The 23,996-nt window shown below is 33.3% G+C and overlaps 1 protein-coding gene and 1 pseudogene across 3 annotated transcripts in view; both read left to right on the top strand.

The window, feature by feature from the left end:
• Positions 1-15,217, top strand: part of C26H14orf39 (chromosome 26 C14orf39 homolog) — a 52,885-nt gene extending 37,668 nt beyond the window's left edge. For 2 of the 3 annotated variants that reach the window (XM_087855943.1, XM_087855944.1), the window contains exons 13-17: positions 637-698; positions 1,808-1,986; positions 5,678-5,816; positions 11,691-11,748; positions 14,907-15,217. In XM_087855943.1, coding sequence (XP_087712069.1) covers positions 637-698; positions 1,808-1,986; positions 5,678-5,816; positions 11,691-11,748; positions 14,907-15,106 — 638 coding nt within the window. In that variant the 3' untranslated portion in view covers positions 15,107-15,217. Of the gene's footprint in view, positions 1-636; positions 699-1,807; positions 1,987-5,408; positions 5,415-5,677; positions 5,817-11,690; positions 11,749-14,906 lie in introns of all 3 variants that reach the window. The other variant, XM_045810439.2, reaches the window with a different exon arrangement.
• On the top strand, positions 3,096-4,603 carry LOC123800647 (NEDD8-activating enzyme E1 catalytic subunit pseudogene; annotated as a pseudogene).
• Positions 15,218-23,996: the final 8,779 nt, after the last annotated feature.

Here is a 23,996-nt window from a genome sequence, read left to right as displayed (position 1 = left end):
CCAAGTATATATGTAAAGGAATGTTCATATCATCACTGTTTGTAATAGTTTCAAAGTAGAAACACCCTGAATGTCCATTTGCTAGTAGAATATAACTATATTATGTTGTGTTTGTACAATGGAATACTTTACATCAATACAAATAAGCAAATTATGTCTATATGAAACAATACGGTTGAATTGCACAAGCATATGCTGAACGAAAAAAAAAAACAAGATAAAGAACACCTATATTACCATTTTATCATAAAATGTTTTAACAGGAAAAATAAACTGTATTACTTAGGTGATAAAACTAGAGAAAGCAAATCAAGGAAATAATCCTTACAAAAGTCAGGATAGTGATTACCTCTGAGGGGGATGATATGAGGAATATGGGGCCTTTTGGAGTATGTATGATGTTCTGTTTCTTTACCTGGGTGGTGGTTACATGGGTATTCTCTAGAATATATTTTCTTTATTAAACTGTTCGTATGCGTTTTATTCTCAATCTGTATGGATTGGGTTAAACTGTATGAAATTGCTATTTTTGTAGGTCAAAAACAGTTAAATATTGGCAATTTCTTATTGTCTGTATGTTTTATTTACAATTAAATTGCTAAAAGAAAAAATAGTTTGTTCTCCTATAATAAACAGATGCTGAGTGTGAAGATAAAGGGACAGTAAGACAATTGAGGGAATCAAAATGTGCTTCACAAGTAAGTCAAATATTTGATTTCTAATTTCTAAGCAAAATGTTCCAATTTAAAATATTGTTTCCACTTTAATTTCAGATTAAGTTTAATGAAGATTATATGTATGAGGTCTAGGTGTTATTAGGTTGGTAATCAAGTTCCTGTGGTGTTAAAGCTTCTATTCCTTAGAGAAGTATTAGATTAAAAAATGAAGCCACAAAAAGTTTACATGAAAATATACAGAAAGAGTTGTCATTAATAATTGACTGTATATATTGATGCCACAGCTAAATCACAACTGAAGAAAACAATTTTGTTTGGTAAAACTGAATGATTTTCTAAGGCAGCTCAAGACCAGTGGTTGCCACAAAAATATTTTCAAAATATTTTTTAATAGTGGAAAACTTTAATGATAGATGTAGACAATGTTTGTTGGCTTTACTAAGTTAGCTACTAAGAGTTAAAACAAGACAAATGACATAGTAGAATTCTGCTCAAGAAAAACAGGTAAAAAGAACATTTAAAATTTTTTTGGTGGAGAGACCCAAATTGTTTCTGAAGTAGGATTTAGTATAGCAAACATATTTGAGAAATTATAGTCCTACCCTACAAAATGATATAAAGGAAAATTAGTATTCACATTCTCAACCTTTGCAGAGAAAGTAGCGTAATGAATTTATAAGGACAAAAATGTACAAAGAACACAGCCAATGAGAAAAAGATTGCTTAGAAGTAAATCACTTTTTCCTTCCTGTATCATATACAATTCCTGAGCCAGCGCATGATGTGGAAATTAAAAAAAAAAAAATCCTAAACATTTTTCTTCATCAATTTGAGTATGTTCTGGTTATCATTTACTTTTTCAGGGAGAGGTAAGGGAGGTGGAACTGGGAAGAAAAGAAAAATTAGAAAATTAAAATAATTATTTTTCCATACTTTGCACAATTATATTTTGGTATCACTTTAATCAATTATTCTTATTTTACTAATTTTGTCTATGAAATGATAACATCATAGGTTATTATGGTGTTTTCTTCCTCACACATTTTTGCATATGTGAATTTGTTAATGTGATAACCTTTTTTAAAAAATAGCATTCATTTTTATAGTTTTCTGTTATTTTGAATTTGCAGGTTATATGTGCAGAACATTTTGGGAAGCCAATAGAAAATAATAGTGATGAAGTAGAAGAAAGGGCTGAGAATTTTCTACAAACTCCTGAAATTCCTTTATTTTTAAGAACTCCTGAAGCTGTGAAAACACCTGAACCTTTGGAGAAATTATCGTTCCCTAAAACCCCCTCTTTTGAAACGTAGGATTTTAATTAATAATTATCATTAAAGAATCTATATATATTGAGCCAATATTTTATAAACAATTGATAGGAATAGTAAAATGTCTAGTTCCTATAACTTTAAAAAGGTGTTATTATGGAATATTTCAAATACACAAAGGAGAGAAAGACTAGCATAATGAACCTCCATGTACCTATTGTCCTGTTTAAACAATTATTAACATTCTGCCATTCTTGTTTCATAGAACCTCTTTCCCATTTTCCTACAGCATTCAGCTGAAGGTGGTATAGATTCTGAGTACTTATCTAGCACATAGTATATACATTTAAGATTTTCCAAAGGATAAAAAATGTATGGAAAATATTAAATATCAAGCTAAAAAGCTACTATTATGTATGGTAGATTGTGGACATCATTGAATAATGTTCCAGCTGTCATTTTTCTTTATGTTGTAGTGTCTAAAGCAAGAATTGCGATCTGTTAAGTAATCTTGGTAGGCAGAAATATCTCTTAACATTATTATTTAACTTTGGAAACCACAGATTTGTAGTTTATAGCCAAGAGAATAGGCTGTATTTAAGCTTTTTGTTTAGTTTAGTCCCTTTTTAAACTACAAACGTGTAAGATTCTTTTAAAACATATGTCAAACAGATTCCACGTCAGAAATCTCTCACCCATGTTATACTTCTGTACTTTAAATAGCTAATAAGAGTTTTATATATTAAAGACATGCTGTTGACTCTACACACAGTATATTCAAAGTGGAACTCATCATCAAATATGAGAACTGTAAAAGGATATGGCAGCTATATGCTGAAACATCTGTTGATGGATGAGAAAACTGATCTGTAAAGTTAAGGGACTTCTTGATGGTCAGTGGAGACAGTTATGGAAGTATCTTCAGATTTCTATCTTATTTGACAATAGCATTAACTGTGTCTAAATTCTTTATAAATATTGCTCATTTAATATTCACAATTTTATGAGATGTAAATACATTATTATACTTATTTTATAGAAGAGGAAACAGAATCCCAGGTGATACAACTTGTCAGTGATAGAGTTGAGATTTAAATGCAGGCAGCTCAGGAGAACAATGTGGCGGATGGCGAGGAGTCGGAGAAGAAAAGAAGAATAGAGGAGCTGCTGACTGAGAAAATGGCTGTTGATGGTGGGTGTGGGGACACTGGAGACTGGGAAGGTCGCTGGAACCATGTAAAGAAGTTCCTCGAGCGATCTGGACCCTTCACACATCCTGATTTTGAACCGAGCACTGAATCTCTCCAGTTTTTGTTAGATACATGTAAAGTTCTGGTCATTGGAGCTGGCAGCTTAGGATGTGAGCTCCTGAAAAATCTGGCATTGTCTGGTTTTAGATAGATTTATGTTATAGACATGGACACTATAGATGCTTCCAGTCTAAAAAGCAGTTTTTATATAGGCCTAAAGATGTTGAAAGACCTAAGGCTGAAGTTGCTGCAGAATTTCTAAATGACAGAGCTTCTAATTGTAATGTAGTTCCACATTTCAACAAGATTTCAGGATTTTAATGACACTTTCTATCGACGGTTTCATAAAATTGTATGTGGACTGGACCCTATCATAGCCAGAAGATGGATAAATGGCATGCTGATATCTCTTCTAAATTATGAAGATGGTGTATTAGATCCAAGCTCCATTGTCCTTTTGATAGATGGGGGGACAGAAGGTTTTAAAGGAAATGCCATGGTGATTCTGCATGGAATGACTGCTTGTATTGAATGCACACTAGAACTGTATCCTCCACAGGTTAATTTTCCCATGTGCACCATTGCATCTATGTCCAGGCTACCAGAATACTGTATTGAGTATGTAAGGATACTGCAGCGGCCTAAGGAGCAGCTTTTGGAGAAGGAGTTCCATTAGATGGAGATGATCCTGATCATATTCAGTGGATTTTCCAAAAGTCCGTTGAGAGAGAATCACAATATAATATTAGGGGTGTTAACCTATAGACTCACTCAAGGAGTAGTAAAATGAATCATTCCTGCAGTAGCTTCTACAAATACAGTCATTGCAGCTGTGTGTGCCACTGAGGTTTTTAAAATAGCCACAAGTGCATATATTCCTCCTAATACTTGGTATTCAAGGATGCAGATGGACTGTACATGTACACATTTGAAGCAGAGAGAAAGGAAAACTGCCCAGTTTGTAGCAAGCTTCCTCAAAATATTCAGTTTTCTCCATCCGCTAAACTGCAGGAGGTTTTGGATTATTTAACTAATAGTGCTTCTCTGCAGATGAAATCTCCAGCCATCACAGCCACATTAGAGGGAAAAAATAAAACACTTTACTTACAGTCAGTAACCTCTATTGAAGAACGAACAAGGCCAAATCTCTCCAAGACATTGAAAGAATTGGGACTCGTTGATGGGCAGGAACTGACAGTTGCTGATGTCACCACACCACAGACTGTACTATTCAAACTTCATTTTACTTCTTAAGGAAAATAAATCTGCACATAATAGAAAACTCATGGAAATATGCTGCATGGATGCTAAGAAATTTAATGTCATTTTTAGCATTAGTGTTGCTGGAATTTGACTTTTTTAGTATAATGAACCACTCTTTTTTAAATTTATAACTTACGCTTGAAGACAGAATTTTGGGATTGGTACTTGTAAGCATTTTCATTAATGATATGGGAAATGATGTCTGGAGAGAGAGATAATGAGCAAATCTATTCTTTTAGAGGAGGAGGCAAGCACTCTCTTGTGTCTGAATTTTGTTCTTATGGTCAGAATGAATTCCTCAGTTTTCATTTGAGCACCCACATACAGAGAAGATGTCCCTTTAGAGAAAAAAAGAAAATTAAGTTTTAAATAACATTGAATATTACACCCTGACATCTAGAGCATATTGAACATAGCCTATTTCTTGCTTGATTTAATATTCATTTAATTGTAGTTATCCAAATGAATATTAATCATTGCAAAGTTTACCTTGTCCATACTAATTTTAAATGGTGTTATAGCATGGAAATGGGAACTATTTTCATGTTTACTTGTAGTGCCATAGAGGCCAATATGCACAATATGAAAGCCAAGACACGGATATTTAAAAGAAAAAAAAATACAGGCAGCTCTACCTCCAGAATTCGTCTAACCACTGTGTTCTCTATTTTTCCCAAATCATTTTATAGTTTAACTTCCTTATGCAACAATATGTAACAGCTGACTTCTCATCAAGACTAAAATCTTATCATTGTCTTTCAAGATCTTGGAGAAAATATATCCTCAAGTTAAGAGCTCTGACTTTGAATCTGGATTGCTGAATTCAAATCCCAACTGTGGCACTTATATTTCTTGGAGAAAGTCATTTATCCTTTCTATGCTTCAAAATTTTCTTCTGTAAAATGGAGGTGGTATTAATAGTACCTATTTCGTAGGTTTACTATGAGGAATAAGTAAGCTAATGCCAGTGGAAATACCTAGAATTGAGCCGGACAGTATATTCTCAGTTGGAATTCATTATTATTCCGTAATTGTTCTACTTTAACATTATTCTCCACCTCAGACCATCTTTTTCTCAAGAGGTTTGTCACTTCAATAACTATTCTCTCCCTTACCCTACTGTGTTGATTCTTACTTCTGTGCTATTGTTTACCAGTCTGCAATATTTAGTAATATATTTTTAACATGTTTATTATTTCTTATTTCTTTGTAACAGAAATAGAAATATAATGCCTGAAGGTCAAACACAAAAGGAATCCCCTGGATTTTCTTTTCTTATGAATTATACTTCTAGATCTCCTGGATTGAATTTATTTGATTCTACTATATTTGATTCAGAAATCTCATCAGATCAGGTAATATGAGAAGCTAAAGTTTTATTTCTAAAAAACTGTACACTGAAATCAATCTCAAGTAGTTTTTTTCAAGAGAGAAAGAGCACACATGCGCACATGCATGCAAGCAGGGGTGGGGAGGGGCAGAGGGAGGGAGAAAGAATCTTTTTTCTTTTAAGGTGTATTTATTTATTTGAGAGAGGGTGTGAACAAGTGAGCAAGCAGAGGAAGAGGCAGAGGGAGGGAGAGAATCTTAAGTAGACTCCCCATTGAATGCAGAGGTCGACTTGGGATTCCATCTCATGACCCTGAGATCATGACCTGAGTGAAACTGAAGAGTCGGAAGCTTAACCGACTGAGCCACCCAGGTACCCCCCCCAAGTAATTTTAATTCTTTAGTTTCAAACTATCTTGGAGCAGAGTACAAAGCAGAGGCAATTTTTAAAAAAGATTCCGAGTATTGATAATGTAGCACCGTTTCCCCATTATGTTTTTGTTTTCAATTTCAGGTGCCCTCAGTTGGTATCTGTTTATAAAAAAGAGAATATCAGGATAGGGATGATTTAAATTGCACTTAAAGGCAGTTTAAAATTAATTTGGCTTTATAGTCTATGTGCCTAACTTCTAAACAAACTTTTCATTTCTCAGTGTGAAAAATTCCCCAGGTCTTTTTATTTACATATGTGTACATAGCAACGTTATTGGTTAATTTTAAAAGACCTATTTTTCTTCTAATAGTGATTTCTGCTATTCAGTGATAGAACAGTAAAATGTTTATTTCTGTATTTGGCAATTGAGACTGAAAATTAAGATATACTTTATTTGATCAGTAGAGACAGCACAGTGTAGTGGTTAAGACCAGACTCTGCTGACACTCTGGCTGAGTGTGTACTGGATGTAGGATTTTGGATGTAGCCATTAGTTTTATGGATATTAAATGAGTTTATATGCATAAAGCCTTGCAAAAATTCTAACCACTTAATAATGCTAATGTATGTAGTAGTGTAATATAATAAGTATTATATTGTTGTTCATTTAGATTAGTCACATTTAACCAGTTTTATATGGATTAGAATATTTTATTCCTATACCCCCCACATTATCTTAAATTGTTGAAATTATAAGTTTATTGATGGACGATATAGTACTATACATTTCATAGTATTTCATGTCTTCAATTTTGTCTCAATTTTTATCTCAATGCTTATTTCAAAAACAGGTAATTCCCAGGTGTGTGCTGGGCATAAAAAAGTAGAATACAATGAGATAATTGTCATTTACAATATTAACATTAATGCAAAATACATGTATGTCACCTTAACAGGAAACATGTACATTTGGGTAAAGCAGACCACAAGAACTACTGACAAAAATTATTGAGTACATAGACATAGAAAGTAGCTATATAGAATAAAATATTGTAAATATGTATTTCTTCCCCAAATAATTTATAAATGTAATTGAATTCTAATCTAATTGGAATCCTAGAAAGATGGTTTATCTTTAATTTTTTGTTTTGTTTTGCTTTGTAGTGTTGGGGTGGGGAATGAGATTGGCAGATAATTACTAAGTTTCCTGGTCAAGAATAATCAAGAAAATGTTCAAAAATAAGATTGGCAATAAATTAAAATGTAATCCAAAAAAATCAACCCAAAATAAAGCAGAGAAGTAATAGAGTAACAAAACACAGAGAGAGCAAACAGAAAACAAATAGTAAAACGTTAGACCCAAGTATGAAAAGTTTTAATAATCACATTAACTATAAATGGGCTAAATACTCCATTAAAGGTGGAGATTATAAGAGTAGATCAAAAAATATGACCCTACTATAAGCTATCAACAAGAAGCACACTTTATTTTTTCTTTTTTCAAGTTTTTATTTAAATTCCAGATAGTTAACATACAGTGTAATATTAGGTTCAGGGTAGAATTCAGTGATTCATCACTTACATACAACACCCAGTGCTCATGACAATAAGTGCCCTCCTTAATACCCATCGAACTTCCACTATTTGCAGATGACATGATACACACACACACACACACACACACACACACACACACAGGAATATTACTCAGCCACCAAAAAGAATGAATGCTTGTCATGTGCAACAATGTGGATGGAACTAGAGGGTATTATGCTAAGTGAAATAAGTCGGTCAGAGAAAGACAAATACCATATGATTTCATTCATATATGGAATTTAAGAAACAAAACAGATGAAAATAGGGGAAGAGAAGGAAAAATAAAGTAAGATAAAAACAGAGAGAGGCAAACCATAAGAGACTCTCAACAATCGGGAACAAACTGAGGGTTGCTAGAGAGGAGGTGGGTGGGAGAATGAGGTAAATGGGTGATCGGTATTAAGGAGGGCACTTGATGTAATGAGCACTGGGTGTTATATGCAATCATGAAGCAGTAAATTCTACCCTGAAACTAATACTACACTATATGTTAACTAACTACAACTTTAAAAAATCTTGAAAGGAAAAAAAGTAAGTGGATGGAAAAAGATATATCATGAAAACTGTAAGAAGGTTACAGTGGCTATACTTACATCATTTTAGGTAATCTTCAAGACAAAGAATATTGCTAGAGATAAAGACATTTCTTAAGAATAAAAGGGCTAGGGGCGACTGGGTTGTTCAGTTGGTTAAGCATCTGCCTTCGGCTTAGGTCATAATCCCGGGGTCTTGGGATCTAGCTGTGCATCGGGCTTCCTGCTCAGCGGGGAGTGTGCTTCTCCCTCTCCCTCTGCCCCCTGCTCACTCTCTCTCCCTCTCTAATAGAAAAATAAAATAAAAGGGGCAGTTCTTAAGCAAGATATAACAATGACAAATGTGTATGTGCCTAATAACAACTTCAAAATACAGAAACAAATGAAAAGCAGACCATAAGGAATACAGTCAATGATATTGTAATAGCAATGTAATGGGGCAGATTGTAGCTATACATGTGGTGAACATAACATCAGGTATAAACTTGTCAGTTCACTAAGTTGTACACCCAAAACTAATGTAACATTGTCAACTATACTAAAAAAATACAGACACAAAAATTGACTGAATCAAAGGGAGAAATAGAAAAAAACACAAACTTGATTGGAGATTTTTAGCACCCTTCTCTCAGCACTTGATTGAATTAGACAACATAATCAATAAAGATCTATAAAATCTGAACAATACCATCAACCCTCTTGACCTAACTGACATTTATAGAAACTAACCACATCCAGCATACTTAGTTCTGCAGCTTATATAGGGATGTCTTGTTTTATTGCACTTTGCAGATACTGCTTTTGTTTTTTTTTAATAAATTGAAGGTTTGTGGCAACCCTGTGTCAAACAAATCTACTGGCATCATTTTTCCAAAAGCATTTGCTCACTTCATATCTCTGTCACATTTTGGTAATTCTTACAGTATTTCAAACTTTTTCATTATTATTATATTTGTTATGGTGGTCTGTGATCAATGATTACAACTCACTGAAAGCTCAGATGAAAGTTTGCATTTTTTTTAGCAATAAAGTATTTTAAAATTTAAATATTGCAGTTTTTAAGACATGATGCTATTGCACACTAATAGTGTAGTGTAAACATAACCTTTGTATGTATTGGGAAACCAAAAAATTCATTTGACTTGCTTTATTGTGATATTCACATTTTTGTGATGGTCTGGAACCAAACCTGTAATATTTCTGAGGTGTGCCTGTATATTCTTTTCAAGTGCCGATGGTACATTCACCAAGACCATATTCTGGGCCATAAAATGAGTCTTAATTTCAAAGGATTAAGATCATACGGAGTATGTTCTCTGCCCACAATATAATTAAATTAGAAATCAATAAGATAGAAGGAAAATCCTAAATAATTAGGCCATGGATCAAAGAAGAAATCATGAGAGAAATTAGAAAAGATTTTGAAATGAATGATTATGAAAATTCAGTGTATCAAAATTGAGGGATGTTGCCAAAACCAAAATAAAACCATAGCTTTAAATGATTTAATTAATACTTTAAATAATTCAGTTAATAGAAAAGAAGAAAGGTCTAAAATCAGTGACCTAAGTTTTCATCTTGAAAATCTAGAAAATGGGGCGCCTGGGTGGCTCAGTTGCCTAAGTGTCTGCCTTCGGCTCAGGTCATGGTCCCAGGGTCCTGGGATTGAGCCCTGCATTGGGCTCCCCACTCAGCCGAGAGCCTGCTTCTCTCTCTCTCTGCCTGCTGCTCCCCCTGCTGTGTGCTCTGTCTCTATCAAATATATAAATAAAATCTTTAAAAAAAGAAAGAAAATCTAAAAAAAGAACAAAGTAAACCCAAAGTAAATAGAATGAAAAAATAAGGGAGATAAGAGAAATCAATGAAATAGAAAATAAGCAACAGAGAAAATTGACAAAGCCAAAGTTGGTTCTTTGAGAAAAATTGACAGAACTTATAAACTTATCATTAGACTAACAAAAAGATGAGACAATTTACCTATTTTGCAAATAAAATAGTATTATAGATCCTACAGACATTAATAATAAGAATATTGTGGAAAAGAAGACTGGTGAGGAGGAACCAAGAGCAATCAAAATGTGATAGTGATACAAGGATTGATAAATTGATCAATAGTATGGGCTAGAAAGTCTTGAACTTTAAATATTCATCAGATCTTAATAAAAGGAAGAATTCTCTGAGCATTAAAACAGTGGAAGAAGAGTCAAAAGAAAATAAAAAGAGTTTGGGTTTGGTTCCATAGAAAAGTTTTATATGTTAAAAACATTTTAGAGACAAAATGATAATGTGATATAAGATATTTGCAATAATATAAGGAATTAATATCTTTAATATGTAAAAAGCTTATATGGATTAATAAGAATTACTGCCTCAGTAGAGGTATATACAAAGTTTTTTAGGTGAATAAATAACTCACTGAAAAAGAAATTCAAGTGACTTATAAAAATCCCTGGGAAAATGCTTTCCTTATTAATTGTCAAAAAAATGCAAGTCTGTGCATAACAGTATTTACTCAAGTGTAATTTGTATTAGAAAAAAACAGAAGTAACCTAAATGTCCAAAGAGAAAGAATGATTGCAAACCAAGAAACAGACTCTTAACTATAGAGAACAAACTGATGGTTACCAGAGGGTAGGGAGGTGGGGGGGGGGTTAATTAAGGAGTGCACTTGTGACGATCACTGGGTGTTGTATGTAAGTATTGAATCACTAAATTGTACACCTGTAACTAATATTACACTGTATGTTAACTAACTGGAATTTAAATAAAAACTTTAAAAAAAGAAAGAAACTGTATGGTATGTTCATATGGAAAAATATGAAAATGCCATGAAAAGAATCTGGTTTTGGAAGACTAGTGATATGGGAAAATGCTCATAATACACCATTAAGAGAAAAAAAGGGGACAGAAAACTATGTTGCCATGATCCCATTTAAAAAAAAACAAACCCTGTTTTACAGAGAAAACAGACTTTTGGCAGCAAAACTTGATCTGAACTGACATGAAACTGTCTTAGTTCCTATTACTTTTATGGGCAGGAAAACAATACCAAGAACCTGTTTTGTAAAAGGCCTTCAGAGTAAAGCAAATGTTAATTAGAATTTTAGGTTATATTAATATTCCAAAGTAGGAACTATCTTTAGTATACTATATATACCTTTTAATATATTATCTATGGCTGGAATCAAATCAATAAGCCTTATTTTAATATAAACAAATGATAGGTTTTAAAGATAGATCTCTTTTTTAAAGTACAGTAATGTGCTATATAGAATGTTGCCATTTTGTCTACTCTAATTATGCTTATTAGAAGAACCAGGCTTTATATTCAAATATAAATGCCATATCTACTGTTTCACTGATTTCTTGAGTAATACTGAATGGAAATTATTTTTCAGTTTAATGAACATTATTCTGCAGGAAATTTAAATCCTCTATCATCACAACAAGAAATTGGTAAGTGATTTGAAGTTTGCTACATATAAAAACATGTTAACTTCTCCACTTTTTTAGTTTGCCTCTGATTTTCTCAGGCCCTCAGTTTATTCTTTTAAAATTCTGTTGTGCACCACTCACTAATTATTTTTTGTAGCAATTTAGCTTCTTTCACTACTCCACCAAATTCTCCAATAACTACTAGTGATTTAACAATTATTAAACATTATGGGTATTTTGTATTTATCATATTCACTATTTTGTAGCATTTGATATAGTTGACTATTCTCATCTTCTTTCTGAAGTTTTTAGATTTCCTCCTATATCTCTGGTGCTTACTTTTTATTGGATCTTCTTTCTTCTCTTATCCCATGATTAACTGATTCATTCAACATATAAATATATATGTGTATACATATAGTATATTTTATATTCAGTACTGCTTTGGCTCTGGTGATAGAATAGTGGACATTTCCTTTTTCTTTTTTTCTTCCTTTCTTTCAGTTCCACATACAAGTGAAATCATACATTATTTGTCTTTCTCTGTCTGACTTATTTCACTTAGCATAATGCCGTTAGTGTTACTGTAAATGGCAGGATTTCCTGGTTTTTTAATGTCTCAATAATATTCCATTGTGTGCATATATATACATATATATACACACACACACACATATGTTCATTTCTTTTTCTTGCCTGATTGCTCTATCTAGGACTTCCAGTACTGCTTTGAATAGGAGTGGTAAGAGTGGGCACCCTTGTCTTGTTCCTGATCCTAAAGGAAAAGCTCTCCTCCTTTCACCATTGAGTACAGTGTTACCTGTGGGCTTGTCATATATGGCTTTTATTATGTTGAGATATGTTCCTTCTATGTCTAAATTGTTAAATTTTTATCATGAATGGATGTTGAATTTTGTCAAATGCTTTTTCTGCATTTATTGAGATGATCATATGATTATTTTCTTTTATTCTATTGTGATGTATCTAACCTTGTTCCAACATATCTTTTAAGCCTTTTCTCTTATAAAAATAATATATGCTTTTGGTCAGACTGAAGAACTCACTACATCCCAAATATGCCAACACCTTCTTACCCACTTTTTTCTTCCTGAAATCCTCAACTTCTATTTCTTTCTAACCATTTTCCAAGACCAGGTCCCATAAATTCTTTTATTTCCCTTCAACTTTTCATCCCCAAAAGATCTCTTCTTCACTTTTCTGTATGTTTCTTTTTTAATATACTGTAAAATATTCTGTTGTCTGTTATTATTTATTAATATATATAAAAATCTCTTCTTTTTCTTGAAATTATGCTATGTTAGTAAGTCTCTTCTAATTACAGGTCTTTGAGTGCAGGGATTCTGTTTTATTCACGTTTGTATTGTCCATAGCACCTTGCACATTAATCTATTATTTTATTCATAATGAGCCTAGGAGTTTTATGAAGACTTTATATGAACATCTTTTCTTCTGAAATTAAATAAAAACATCAAATTCATTTATTCAAAGGGAGATTCAAGATTTTAAATCTTTCTGAGCCTTTAGCTATGTTACAGCTATTTTTCTTCATTTAAGTCTTATGGATATGTACTGAAGTCAGTGGAAAAATAAAGGGATACAGGAAGAACTCAAGTATCTGGTAATCAGTCAGTCCATCTGTCTTTCTAACCATCCCTCCATTCACCCACCCTACTGCTGGTAGGCTTAGCTTTATTGAGGGTGAAATAATTGAGGTGTTTAAAGATACATGAAATTTCAAAGTGCTACAAAGTAAATTGTTCTGCTTAATTGAATTGTTTCTTCATGGAAAAAATACAAGTGCTTTAAAAGACTTAAAGTAAGTTTTTAGATTACTGCATTTTGAGTTGTTAATAATTAAAATTGTAATAAAGATATTAAAATATTTTAATATTTATAGTCTTACATAATACAGTGAATGAAAAATAATATTTTTCCTTAGAGGCAATTCTTGGAGTAATTAACCAAATAATTCTTTATGTAAAGTTGATTTCAAAAAATCCTCTTGGGGTGCCTGGGTGGCTCAGGTGTTTAAGCATCTGCCTCTTGGTTTTGGCTCAGGTCATGATCTCAGGGTTGTCAGATGGAGCCCTGCATAAGTCTCCATGCTTAGCGTGGAGTCTGCTTGAGATTTTCTCCTTCTCTCTCCCCCTTTGTTCCTCCCTCCAGCTTGTGCTCTCTCTCTCTCTCTAAAATAAATAAAATCTTTAAAAAAATTCCTTTTAGAACTATAGAAGCCTTTTCACTGTTCTGTCCATTTCCTTGAACAATGCCACAAACAGTACATTGTAGTAACTCATAAATAATAGTTGAATTAGTTTGACTTCTGCAGTATCTCTCAGACCCAGCATCTTTCTCCATTCACTTTGCTATGACTGTAAGACCAAGCTTTCATCATTTCTTTCTTGTTCTCCCTGCTTCTAGACGCTCTACTGTTCCAGCCTTTCTACGCATTCTTTCCTTGGTAATCTTTACAAAGTAGTTCAAATCCTGTCATATCTTCACTTGAAAATTTGACAAAAAATTAGTTTGGTTGGGAACAGAGGGAAAGGGAGAGTGAGAATCTTAAGCAGGAGCTACACCCAGCATGGAGTGGGAGGCAGGGCTTGATCTCACAATCCTGGGATCATGACCTGAGCCAAAATCAAGATTCCTTTGTTTAACTGGCTGAGCCACCCTTTGCCCCTCCACTTGAAAATTTTAATGGCTTCCTCTTACATATAAAATAAAGTCCAGATTCTATAGTTGGACATTCAGCTATCTTTCCAGCTCCTTTTCATTAATACTCTTTTAATAACTTTTTATTATTTCTTAGTGCTCCTGACAAGCTGAATTGATTTCTGTTATTCTAATACTTCCCATGCGTTCCTGTTTCTCTGCCTCTGTGCTATTCTCTCCATTTGAGGTGTTGTAACCCTTTTTCTACCATATATACTAGCCCTTATTATACTTGAGTTCAAATTACTTGAAAGTAATTTTAGATCTATTTGATTTCTCATAGTACAAAGGACAGTTCTTTCCCTGTAGGAATACAGTTAAATATCTGCTTAATAAGTGATTCAGTGTTACCCTATTTATTGTTTACAGTATACTATAATTTAATAGATGATGCAAATTATGTAACAGGAATAGCATGGTATTATAATGTTTATCTTCCTCAGGAAACTTATTTGGAAAACCAGAAGGAGACGATGGCTTCACATTTTCTTTTTCATCAGACTCTTCAACTCATACATTTGGAACTGGAAAAGATGATTTTAGTTTTCCATTTTCATTTGAACAGGATCAAAACTCAGCACCTTCTTCTGTAAAAGGTTTTTCATCTTCCTCACAAAATACAACACAGTTTACTTTTTTTTGAACTAATTACTAATATCTCAAATTATTTAACTGCTCCGTAATCATCTAGGGCACAAATTTACATTATTACTTAAAAATGAAGACTACTTTCTTTTGTTGATTAAAGCAGTAATGGGTTACCATAGTTACATTATTTGATTATATATTTAAATATTGAGGGCAATTAACCCTATGTCATCAAATTTTGTTTTATTTGAAGCATTTGCTATCATTACTTATTTGGTTTTGATTTTGCAAGCCATATTTAGGCAGAATTAATCATAATAGAATTTGATGATTTTTCATTAATCTTTACTATAAATATTAAGCCTGCTTCTCCCCAGGACCTAAGTTTCATTCTGGTAGTATTTTAGGTGTTTTGATAAGAACAAGAACTTTAGGCCATCAGAAGATCTTTTAGCAGAATTAGTGTTGAGGTGTACTTTGTACTTTTGCTACTAAAAAATGCTTTTAAAACCACTGTTTCACTTATGCTTCACTGTTGCAGTATAAGGAGTGGTGCTTTAATAATATTCTCGCAGAATTCATGTTATTTATAGTGAATAAAATATGTTATTCTAATACAACAAATAATAAACTTTTAATTTTATCAGTTATTCTAATATCTTTAATGGAAAGAAATTAAATGTGAAGGGCTAGAGTAATTTCTGAAAACTAGATCGTTGTATTAATGATGATACTGTTATATTTTCTTGCTTAAACTTTTTTGAAGAACATTTAAAATTTTGTTTTCTGTTTCTAACAAAAAAATTGGCCTTCATGTTTTATATGCAGTATTTGCTTGTGAATTATATAGGTTAAATGAAGATATTTAAATTTTGATGAAATTATATAAATGTATTGCTCAACCTCTTTGTATTTTGTGCTTTTTAAATTGGTTACATTGAGTTACCAAGTAATAAAGTCTGACTCCAAATTCTGGTGTGTGACTGCTGACAGATTTTAAGCTTCACAGCATTTTCTTTCCTTTCTGCTCCACATCTGATCAAGCCGATAAGAAAGCCCAGGTGTTCCCAACTTTAGCATTCAGTGGGAAGTTCAAGCCATGTATAGGAACTCTTGTTCTGGTCCCACCCTCAACCACCATAAAAACCCACAGCCAGTCTCCTTCCTCTGATCTCTCAAACCATTTTTAGATAAACTAGGTAGTCCTGGCCTGCTCTCTCCAGAAAATGTCGTTATATGAGTAATAAACCTTTTCATACCGTATTGGGGTGTGTGTGGTACCATTAGTCTCAATATCAAGCCAAATTTTGGGTGAGAGTCTCTCTTGCTTCTTCAGGGTGTCCACAACGTATCACAATTGTATTAAATAAAGCCTTCCCAAAGACGTGATAGAAGTCAGAGAGAATAGATACTTCTAATGAGAGAAAGAGTTTAAGAAAATTTCGGACTGTATTTTAAAAATAAAAGCTTCAACAACTGGTTGAAAACAGAAAATTTCAGTTAAAAACTTGGAGTTTTTCTTTTTATATCAAGTATTTTATTGACCCTGTGATTGAATTAATTGGTTGTTTTGATGTAATAAAGACATTGGCTATATATGAGGAAGAAGAAAATGTTGTAATTGGTTTATTTGTTATTTAAGAGGTTCAAAACTGGTTTAGCCTTGAGAGACCCAATGATTCCATGGTTTATTTTTACTTTAAATAGAGAAATGCCTAGCACACAGGTATCATGTATCAATAAAAGAGATAAAGTAGGTATTTTTAAAGTACAGTGTGCATGGCATTTTGAGGGTATGTAGAAGAGCTAAAAGACAGTCTTATACTCAATTTATCATTTATTTGAGGAGACATAACATGAAACAACAAAAACACATTACAATAAAATAGTTTATAATCAAATTCTATAGTTTATAACTTGGTCTGTGGTAGAGAAGAGATTGAGAGCTATTAGAATTATAAAACAGAAGGTTACATGGACTGGGAAAGCCTGGCAAAGATTCATTGAAGATGTAGGATTTGAAATAGGACATTAAAGGTATGTAGATTGTAAAATTATTGAATGTTAATGTTGTTGCTTTTTTTAAGCTTTGCATTTTTTGTTGCCTAACTCTAGTGGCAAGTGTTTTATAATATTTCATTAATTTTTTTGTTGAATTAATAGAATTGAACTGAATTGGTAATAGAGGCAGGGAAGGCTTTCTAGGTAAGGGGAACAATGCAATCACAAATTTGCAATCACAAATTTAGTACAAGTGGAGGATATTCAAAATAGGCCTAAACAGAATGGTAAATAGTAGTAGGAAATTAAGATTACTAGATATGGTAAGACTGATGAATAGAGAATCTTCAAGTGTTTTGACTTGGTTTCTGAAGCTGATAAGGAATTTATGTCTTAAATGCCAGAGCTGCAAGATAAAAGGGATGATTAAGAAAGGTTAAACAGGTAATACGGTTAGAGTTGGGAGAAATTAGAGTTAAATCAAGTTGGAGGCAGTTGCACTGGTCCAGATATGCAGTGATAAGTTCCAATGATAACAACTAATTGTGTTGTGGTTTGTTGCTGCTGACACCTAAAATTTAAAAAGTTTATGTCACCTAAAAGAAATATATTTGGTTGAATACCATCTGGGTATAAGATAAAAGAACCAGAGTTATTTGGTTGTGTTTGAATATCACAAATCTCAACTAGTGGAGTTATGGGCAGTGTTTCTAATATAGATCACAGAAATAACTATATAATCAAACAGCCTTCTAAAGATAATTTTAAAGAATAGTATTCCCCTAATTATAGATGAAATCTTCAAAATAACTGTCATATTCAAAATAACTTGTCTCCACTTCTATTCAATAAGGTTTTAGAAATGTGCTGTCCAGTCCCAGAACCCTCTGTTACATTTAGTAGAAAAACTATAACTGCACATCAGATTATGTTTAAGGGGAAAAAACCTATTTTAATGTGATTAGACTAACTTTTTTTTCTATGATTAGAAAAGGTATCCTAAATTTACAAGAGGAATATTCCAATTCAGTTAAGACTCTGATTTATCCTCAAAGGAGGTCTAATATACTATAGCTACTGTGGTATCACTAATTCTCAGTGGACAGAGCTAGGAAATATATGTATGTATATTAATCTATACATCTGTCTATCGTCTATCTATCATCTATCTACATACTTAAAACATGAGCTTGTACTGATAACTCCAGCAACATGAGGGTCATTCTAGTGTTCTTTTATTTGAAACTTCTTTCTCTGACAGTGAGAAACTTGGCTTTCATTAATTATAATTTATTTACTCTTTTGTTCAACCTTAGTATACATATAATTTCAGAATTGTGAACCCAGACCCGGTAAGAAACAAATTTATCAATTAGGGTATGTTAGTTTTCTGTAGCTGCTGTAGCTAATTGCCACAAATTTGGTGGATTGAAACAACAGGAATTTATTCTCTCAGAGGTCTGGAGGCCAGAAATCCAAAATCAGTTTTACTGGGTAAAAATCACGGTGTTAGCAAGACCATACTTTCTACAGAGGCCTCTTCCAGTTTCTGGTGACTGCTGACATTCCTTGGCTTGTGTCCACATCACTCCAGTTTTCAAGGCCATTATGTTAGGGTTCAGAGAAACAGAACCAATAGCATCTATTTCTGTCTTCTATCTATATATCCATCCATCATCTAGATTTATTTTAAGGAATTTGTTCTCATGATTGTGGAAGTTGCAAGTCCTAAATCTGTAGGGCAAATTGGCAGGAAGGAAATTCAGGTAAGAGTTGATGCTACAGTTTTGCGTCTGATATCCACAGGACAGACCAGGCAGGCTGGAAACTCAGGCAGGGTTTCTAGGTTATAATCTTGAAGCCAAATTCCCTTTTTGGGAAACCTCAGTCTTTGCTCCTAAAGTCTTTGGTTTAGTCTGTTCACATTATGAATAATAGTCTGCTTTAATCAAAACATACTGATTTAAATGATAATCACATTTAAAAATACCTTCATAGCAAAATCTAGAATGGTGTTTGACCAAACAATGGCACTCCATAGCTTAGCCAGGTTGACACAGAAAATTAACCATCACTGCCAAGATCTTCAAATCTTTCTCTGTTCTGCCTTCACATGACCTTCTCTCCATGTGTGAAATCTCCCTTTGCCTTTCCCTTATAAGAACATGTGTTTGCATGGGGTCTACTTGGATGGGTAATTCAGATAGTCTCTCCATCTTAATATATCACATCCAAAAAATCCTTCCTTGCCCCCCACCCATTCCTTGTCATATGAGGTAACATCAACAGGTTCCAGGGAGTGGGATATGGATATTTTTAGGTGGCCATTTCCTAGCCAATGATAAAGGGTATATATTAGTGTTTGTGTACTTTCTTTTAATTTGTAGTTTTAGAGCATCTAGTCAAAGTTACTTAGGATAACTCCTGTCTTCCCTACTCCCTAATTATGATTATGTCAGTCATAATATAGTTATATTCATTTATGCATTCCATCTTGAGTTTATCTGAATTTCCTGGTTGATCTTTAAAAATTTTTTTTAAAGATTTATTTGCTTGAGAGAGTGAGCAAGCACATGTAAGCAAGGGGAGGGGCAGAGGGAGAGGGAGAGAGAGAGAATCTCAAGCACACTCTCCACTGAGTGTGGAGCCCAAAGCAGGGCTCAATCTCACGACCCCAGGATCATGACCTAAGCTGAAATCAAGAGATGGATACTTAACTAACAGCCACCCAGGCGCCCCTAAAATTTTTTATATAGTAAAACTCCCTCTTTGTGATCTGTAGTTCTATTGGTTTTGACAAATAGGTTACGTATCCACCACAACAGTACCATATAGAATAATTCCATCATCCCCCAAATTCCCTAGTGATCCTTTGTAGTCAGCCCCACCCTCTACTTCTAAAGCCTGGAAACCATGGGTCCGTTTTCTGTCCCTTTAGTTTTGTCTTTTCCAGAATGTCATATAAACGGAAACATACTATATGTAGCCTTTGGGGTCTGGCTTCTTTCACTTAGCAAAATGTACTTGAGCTTCATCCTGTCCTTGCATAAATCAATATTTTGTTTCTTTTTCTTGCAAGTATTTCAGTGTATGGATGTGGTATAGTTTGCTTATTCCTTTGCCTGTTGACAGGCATGTGAGTGGATTTCGGTGATTATGAGTAAAGCTGCCAAAAACACTCGTGTGGGATTTTATGTGAATATAAAATTTTATTTCATTTGAGTAAATACTTAGGAATGGGATTTTTGGGTTGCACAATAAGTATATGTTTAACTTTATAAGAAACTGCCAAACTGTTTTACAAAGTGACTGTACCATTTTGTGTCCCCACCAGCAATGTATGAAGATTCACATCTTTGTCAATACTTGGTATTATCAGTTTTTAAGATTTTAGCCATTCCCATAGGTATAAAGTGTTATATCATTGTAGTTTTAATTTGTATTTCCCTAGTTGTTGCTGAGCATGGTTTCATATGCTTATTTGCCATTGGAATATCTGGGTTGATTAAAAAAATTGGGTTGTTTTCTTATTGTTGAGTTAAGCAAGTTATTTATATATTTTGTATACAAGGCCTTTATTAGATACACAATTCACAAATATTTTTTCCCCATCTGTGGCTTATCTTTTTATTTTGTTAACACTGTCTTTCAGAGAGAAAAATGTTTTAAATTTTGATAAAGTCCAATCTATCATCGAATTGTGCTTTTGGTTATTTGTTAGATATAAAGGCTCTTTGCCAAATCCAAGGTCATAAATTTTCCTTCTATGTTTTCTTTTAAAAATTTTAGAGTTTTGGGGGTGCTTGGCTGGCTTTGTTGGAGGGGCATGTGACTATTGATCTTGGGGTTGTGAGTTTGAGCTCCATGTTGGATTAGAAATTACTTAAATAAATAAATAAATAAATAAATAAATAAATAAACTTAAAAAAATTTTAGAGTTGGGGCACCTGGGTGACTCAGTCAGTTAAGCATCTGCCTTCAGCTCAGATCATGATCCCAGGGTCCTGAGATCTAGCCCCAGAGTCTCCCTGCTCAGCGGGGAGTCAGCTTCTCCTTCTTCCTCTGCCCCTGCTCATGCTCTCTCTCTGTTTCTCAAATAAATAAATGAAATCTTAAAAAAAAAAACTTTAGAGTTTTATATTTACTTTTATGTCTGTGATACAGTTAAGTTAATTTTTATATAAGGTGTGAGGTATGTATCAAGATAAACTTCTTTGGGGGGGGGCACAATTTGTTGGAAAGATTGTCCTTTCTCCATTGAATAACTTGTATCCTTGACAGTAATCAATCAATACGTTCATATAGATCTTTTTTTTTTTTTTTTAAGTAGGCTCCACTCCCAGCGTGGAGCCCAGTGCCGGACTTGAACTCACAACCCTGAGATTATGACCTGAGCTGAAATCAAGAGGCAGATGCTTAACTAACTGAGCCACCCAGGTACTCCTATATAGGTCTATTTTGGGGCTCTCTAGTCTTTTCCATTTGATTTAGGTGTCTATCCTTTCATCTATAATCATTTTCTTGATTACTATGAATTATAATGAATCTTGAAATTGGGTGGTGCAAGTCCTCCAACTTCGTTCTTTGTAAACATTATTTTAGCTCTTCTAGTTGTTTTGCCTTTCCACATATATTTTAGAATCAGCTTGTTGATTTTTGTTAATGTCTGTGGGATTTTAATTGGGATTGCATTAGACCTTTAGATTTAGCATTTTTTTAGAGGGGGTGGGGCAGAGAGAGAGTGAGAGAATCTTAAGCAGGCTCCACACCCAGTACAGAATCTGATGTGGGGCTCAATCTCACGGCCCTGAAAGCATGACTGAGCTGAAATCAAGAGTCAGATGCTTAAACAACTGAGCCACTCAGGTGCCTCTGACCTATAGATTCAGCCCTTTAACAATTTTGAGTCTTCTAATCATGACCATGGTATATCTCTCTATTTACATACATCTCTTTGATTTCTTTCATTAATATTTTGTCATTTGCATAGTGCAGGTCCTGCACATATTTTGTTGTATTTATATTTATTTTTCTTCTTTTTCTCCTTTTGGTACTATTGTAAATGCTATATTTCTTCTAATTTTTATTTTGAATGTCAATTGTTTATTGCTCGTATAGAGAAATAAAGTTGATTTTTGTGTATTAACCTTACATCCTGTGATCTTGCTAAACTCACTTAATAGGTCTTGTAGCTTTTTTATATATTCTTTGCGATCTTCTATGTAAGTAATGTTGTCTGCAAATAGAGGCAGTTTCATTTCTTTTTTTCCTCAGTATACATGCTTTTTATTTCTTTTGCTTATATTATTTCACTGGATAGGACTTCCACTAGGATTTTGAATAGGGGGTAGGAAGAGAAGACATCTTCGCTTTTTACCTAATCTTAGGGGGAAATCATTCAGTCTTTCACCATTTAGTATGATAGCTGTAGGTTATTTTATAGTTGCCTTTGTCAGGTTAAGAATATTCCATTCAATTAACAGTCTGCTGTGAATTTTTAATATAAATGGCTGTTGAATTTTGTCAAATTCTTTTTCTGCGTCAATTGATATTGTCATATTGTATTTTTTCAGTCTATTAATATGGTGAATTACATTGATTGCTTTTTAAATGTTGAACCAGCCATAAATTTCTGGGATAAACCCTGATGTATTATCCTTTTTAATATATTCTGATTTCAATTTGGTAGTATTCTTTTGAGGACTTTTGCAATTTATGTTCATGAGAAATTTTGATCTGTAGTTTTCTTCTATTGTCTATTGGTATTAGGGTAATGATGGTCTCAAAATGAATTAGGAAATGTTCTTACCTTTTGTATTATCTGGAAGAGATTGTGTAGAATTGTCATTTTTTTTTTCTTAAATGTTTGGGGAAACTTACCAGTGAAACCGTCTCATCCTGGAGTTTCCTGTGTTTGATGGTTTTAAACTTTGAATTCAGTTTCTTAAATAGGGGAATATATTATCTATTTCTTCATGAATGAGTTTTGATTGTTTGTATCTCAAAGAATTAGTCCATTTCATCTAGGTTTTCAAATTAATAGTCATAGAGTTGTTTGTAATATTTCCTCATTAATCTTTTATTGATTGTGTGGTCTTTAGTGATCACTTCTCTTTCATTCTTGATATTGATAATTTGTAGGCTGTTTCTGTCTGTCTGGCTAGAGGATTATCAATGTTACTGTTTTTTCCCTTTAAAACCACCTTTCAGTTTCATTGATTTTTCTCTATTTTTCTGTTTTCAATTTTATTGGTTTATACTTTTTATTATTCCCTTCCTTCTGTTTGCTATGGCATTAATTTTCTTTTATTCTTTTAGTTTCTTAAAGTGAAAGCTTATGTTATGGATTCGAAACCATTCTTCTTTTATCGTTACTAATTAATGTTATAACATTTCCTCTAAGCCCTGCTTTAGCCTTATCCATCAAATTTTGATATGTTTAATTTTTATTTTCACTTGGGTAAAATTATGTTTATGTTTCCTATAGGACTTTCTCTTTGACTCATGGGTATTTAAAAGTTTGTTTAATTTCCATACATTATAAAACAATATTTTATTGATATATTCGACAGAGAGAGAGAGCACACAAGCAAGGGGAGCAGCAGGCAGAGGGAAAGGGAGAATTGGCTCCCCACTCATCAATGAGCCCAATGCAGGGCTCGATTCCAGGGCCCTGGGATCATGACCTGAGCCAAAGGCAGATGCCCAACAGACTGAGCCACACAGGCGCCCCTAATTTCCACACATTTAGGGAATTTAAAGTATCTTTCTGTCATTGATTTCTAGTTTAACTTCATTATGGCCCAAGAAATACTTTGTATGATTTCCTTTCCTTTCCTTTCCTTTCCTTTCCTTTCCTTTCCTTTCCTTTCCTTTCCTTTCCTTTAAATCTTTTCTCTTCTCTTCTCTTCTCTTCTCTTCTCTTCTCTTCTCTTCTCTTTTTC

This window comes from Ursus americanus, chromosome 26 (genome assembly GCF_024610735.1).
Source record: "Ursus americanus isolate L20-20 chromosome 26, mUrsAme1.1.p, whole genome shotgun sequence".
Classification (NCBI taxonomy): Eukaryota; Metazoa; Chordata; class Mammalia; order Carnivora; family Ursidae; genus Ursus; species Ursus americanus.
Note: the sequence above shows the minus strand (reverse complement) of the source record. Positions and strands in the feature narration are given on the sequence as shown.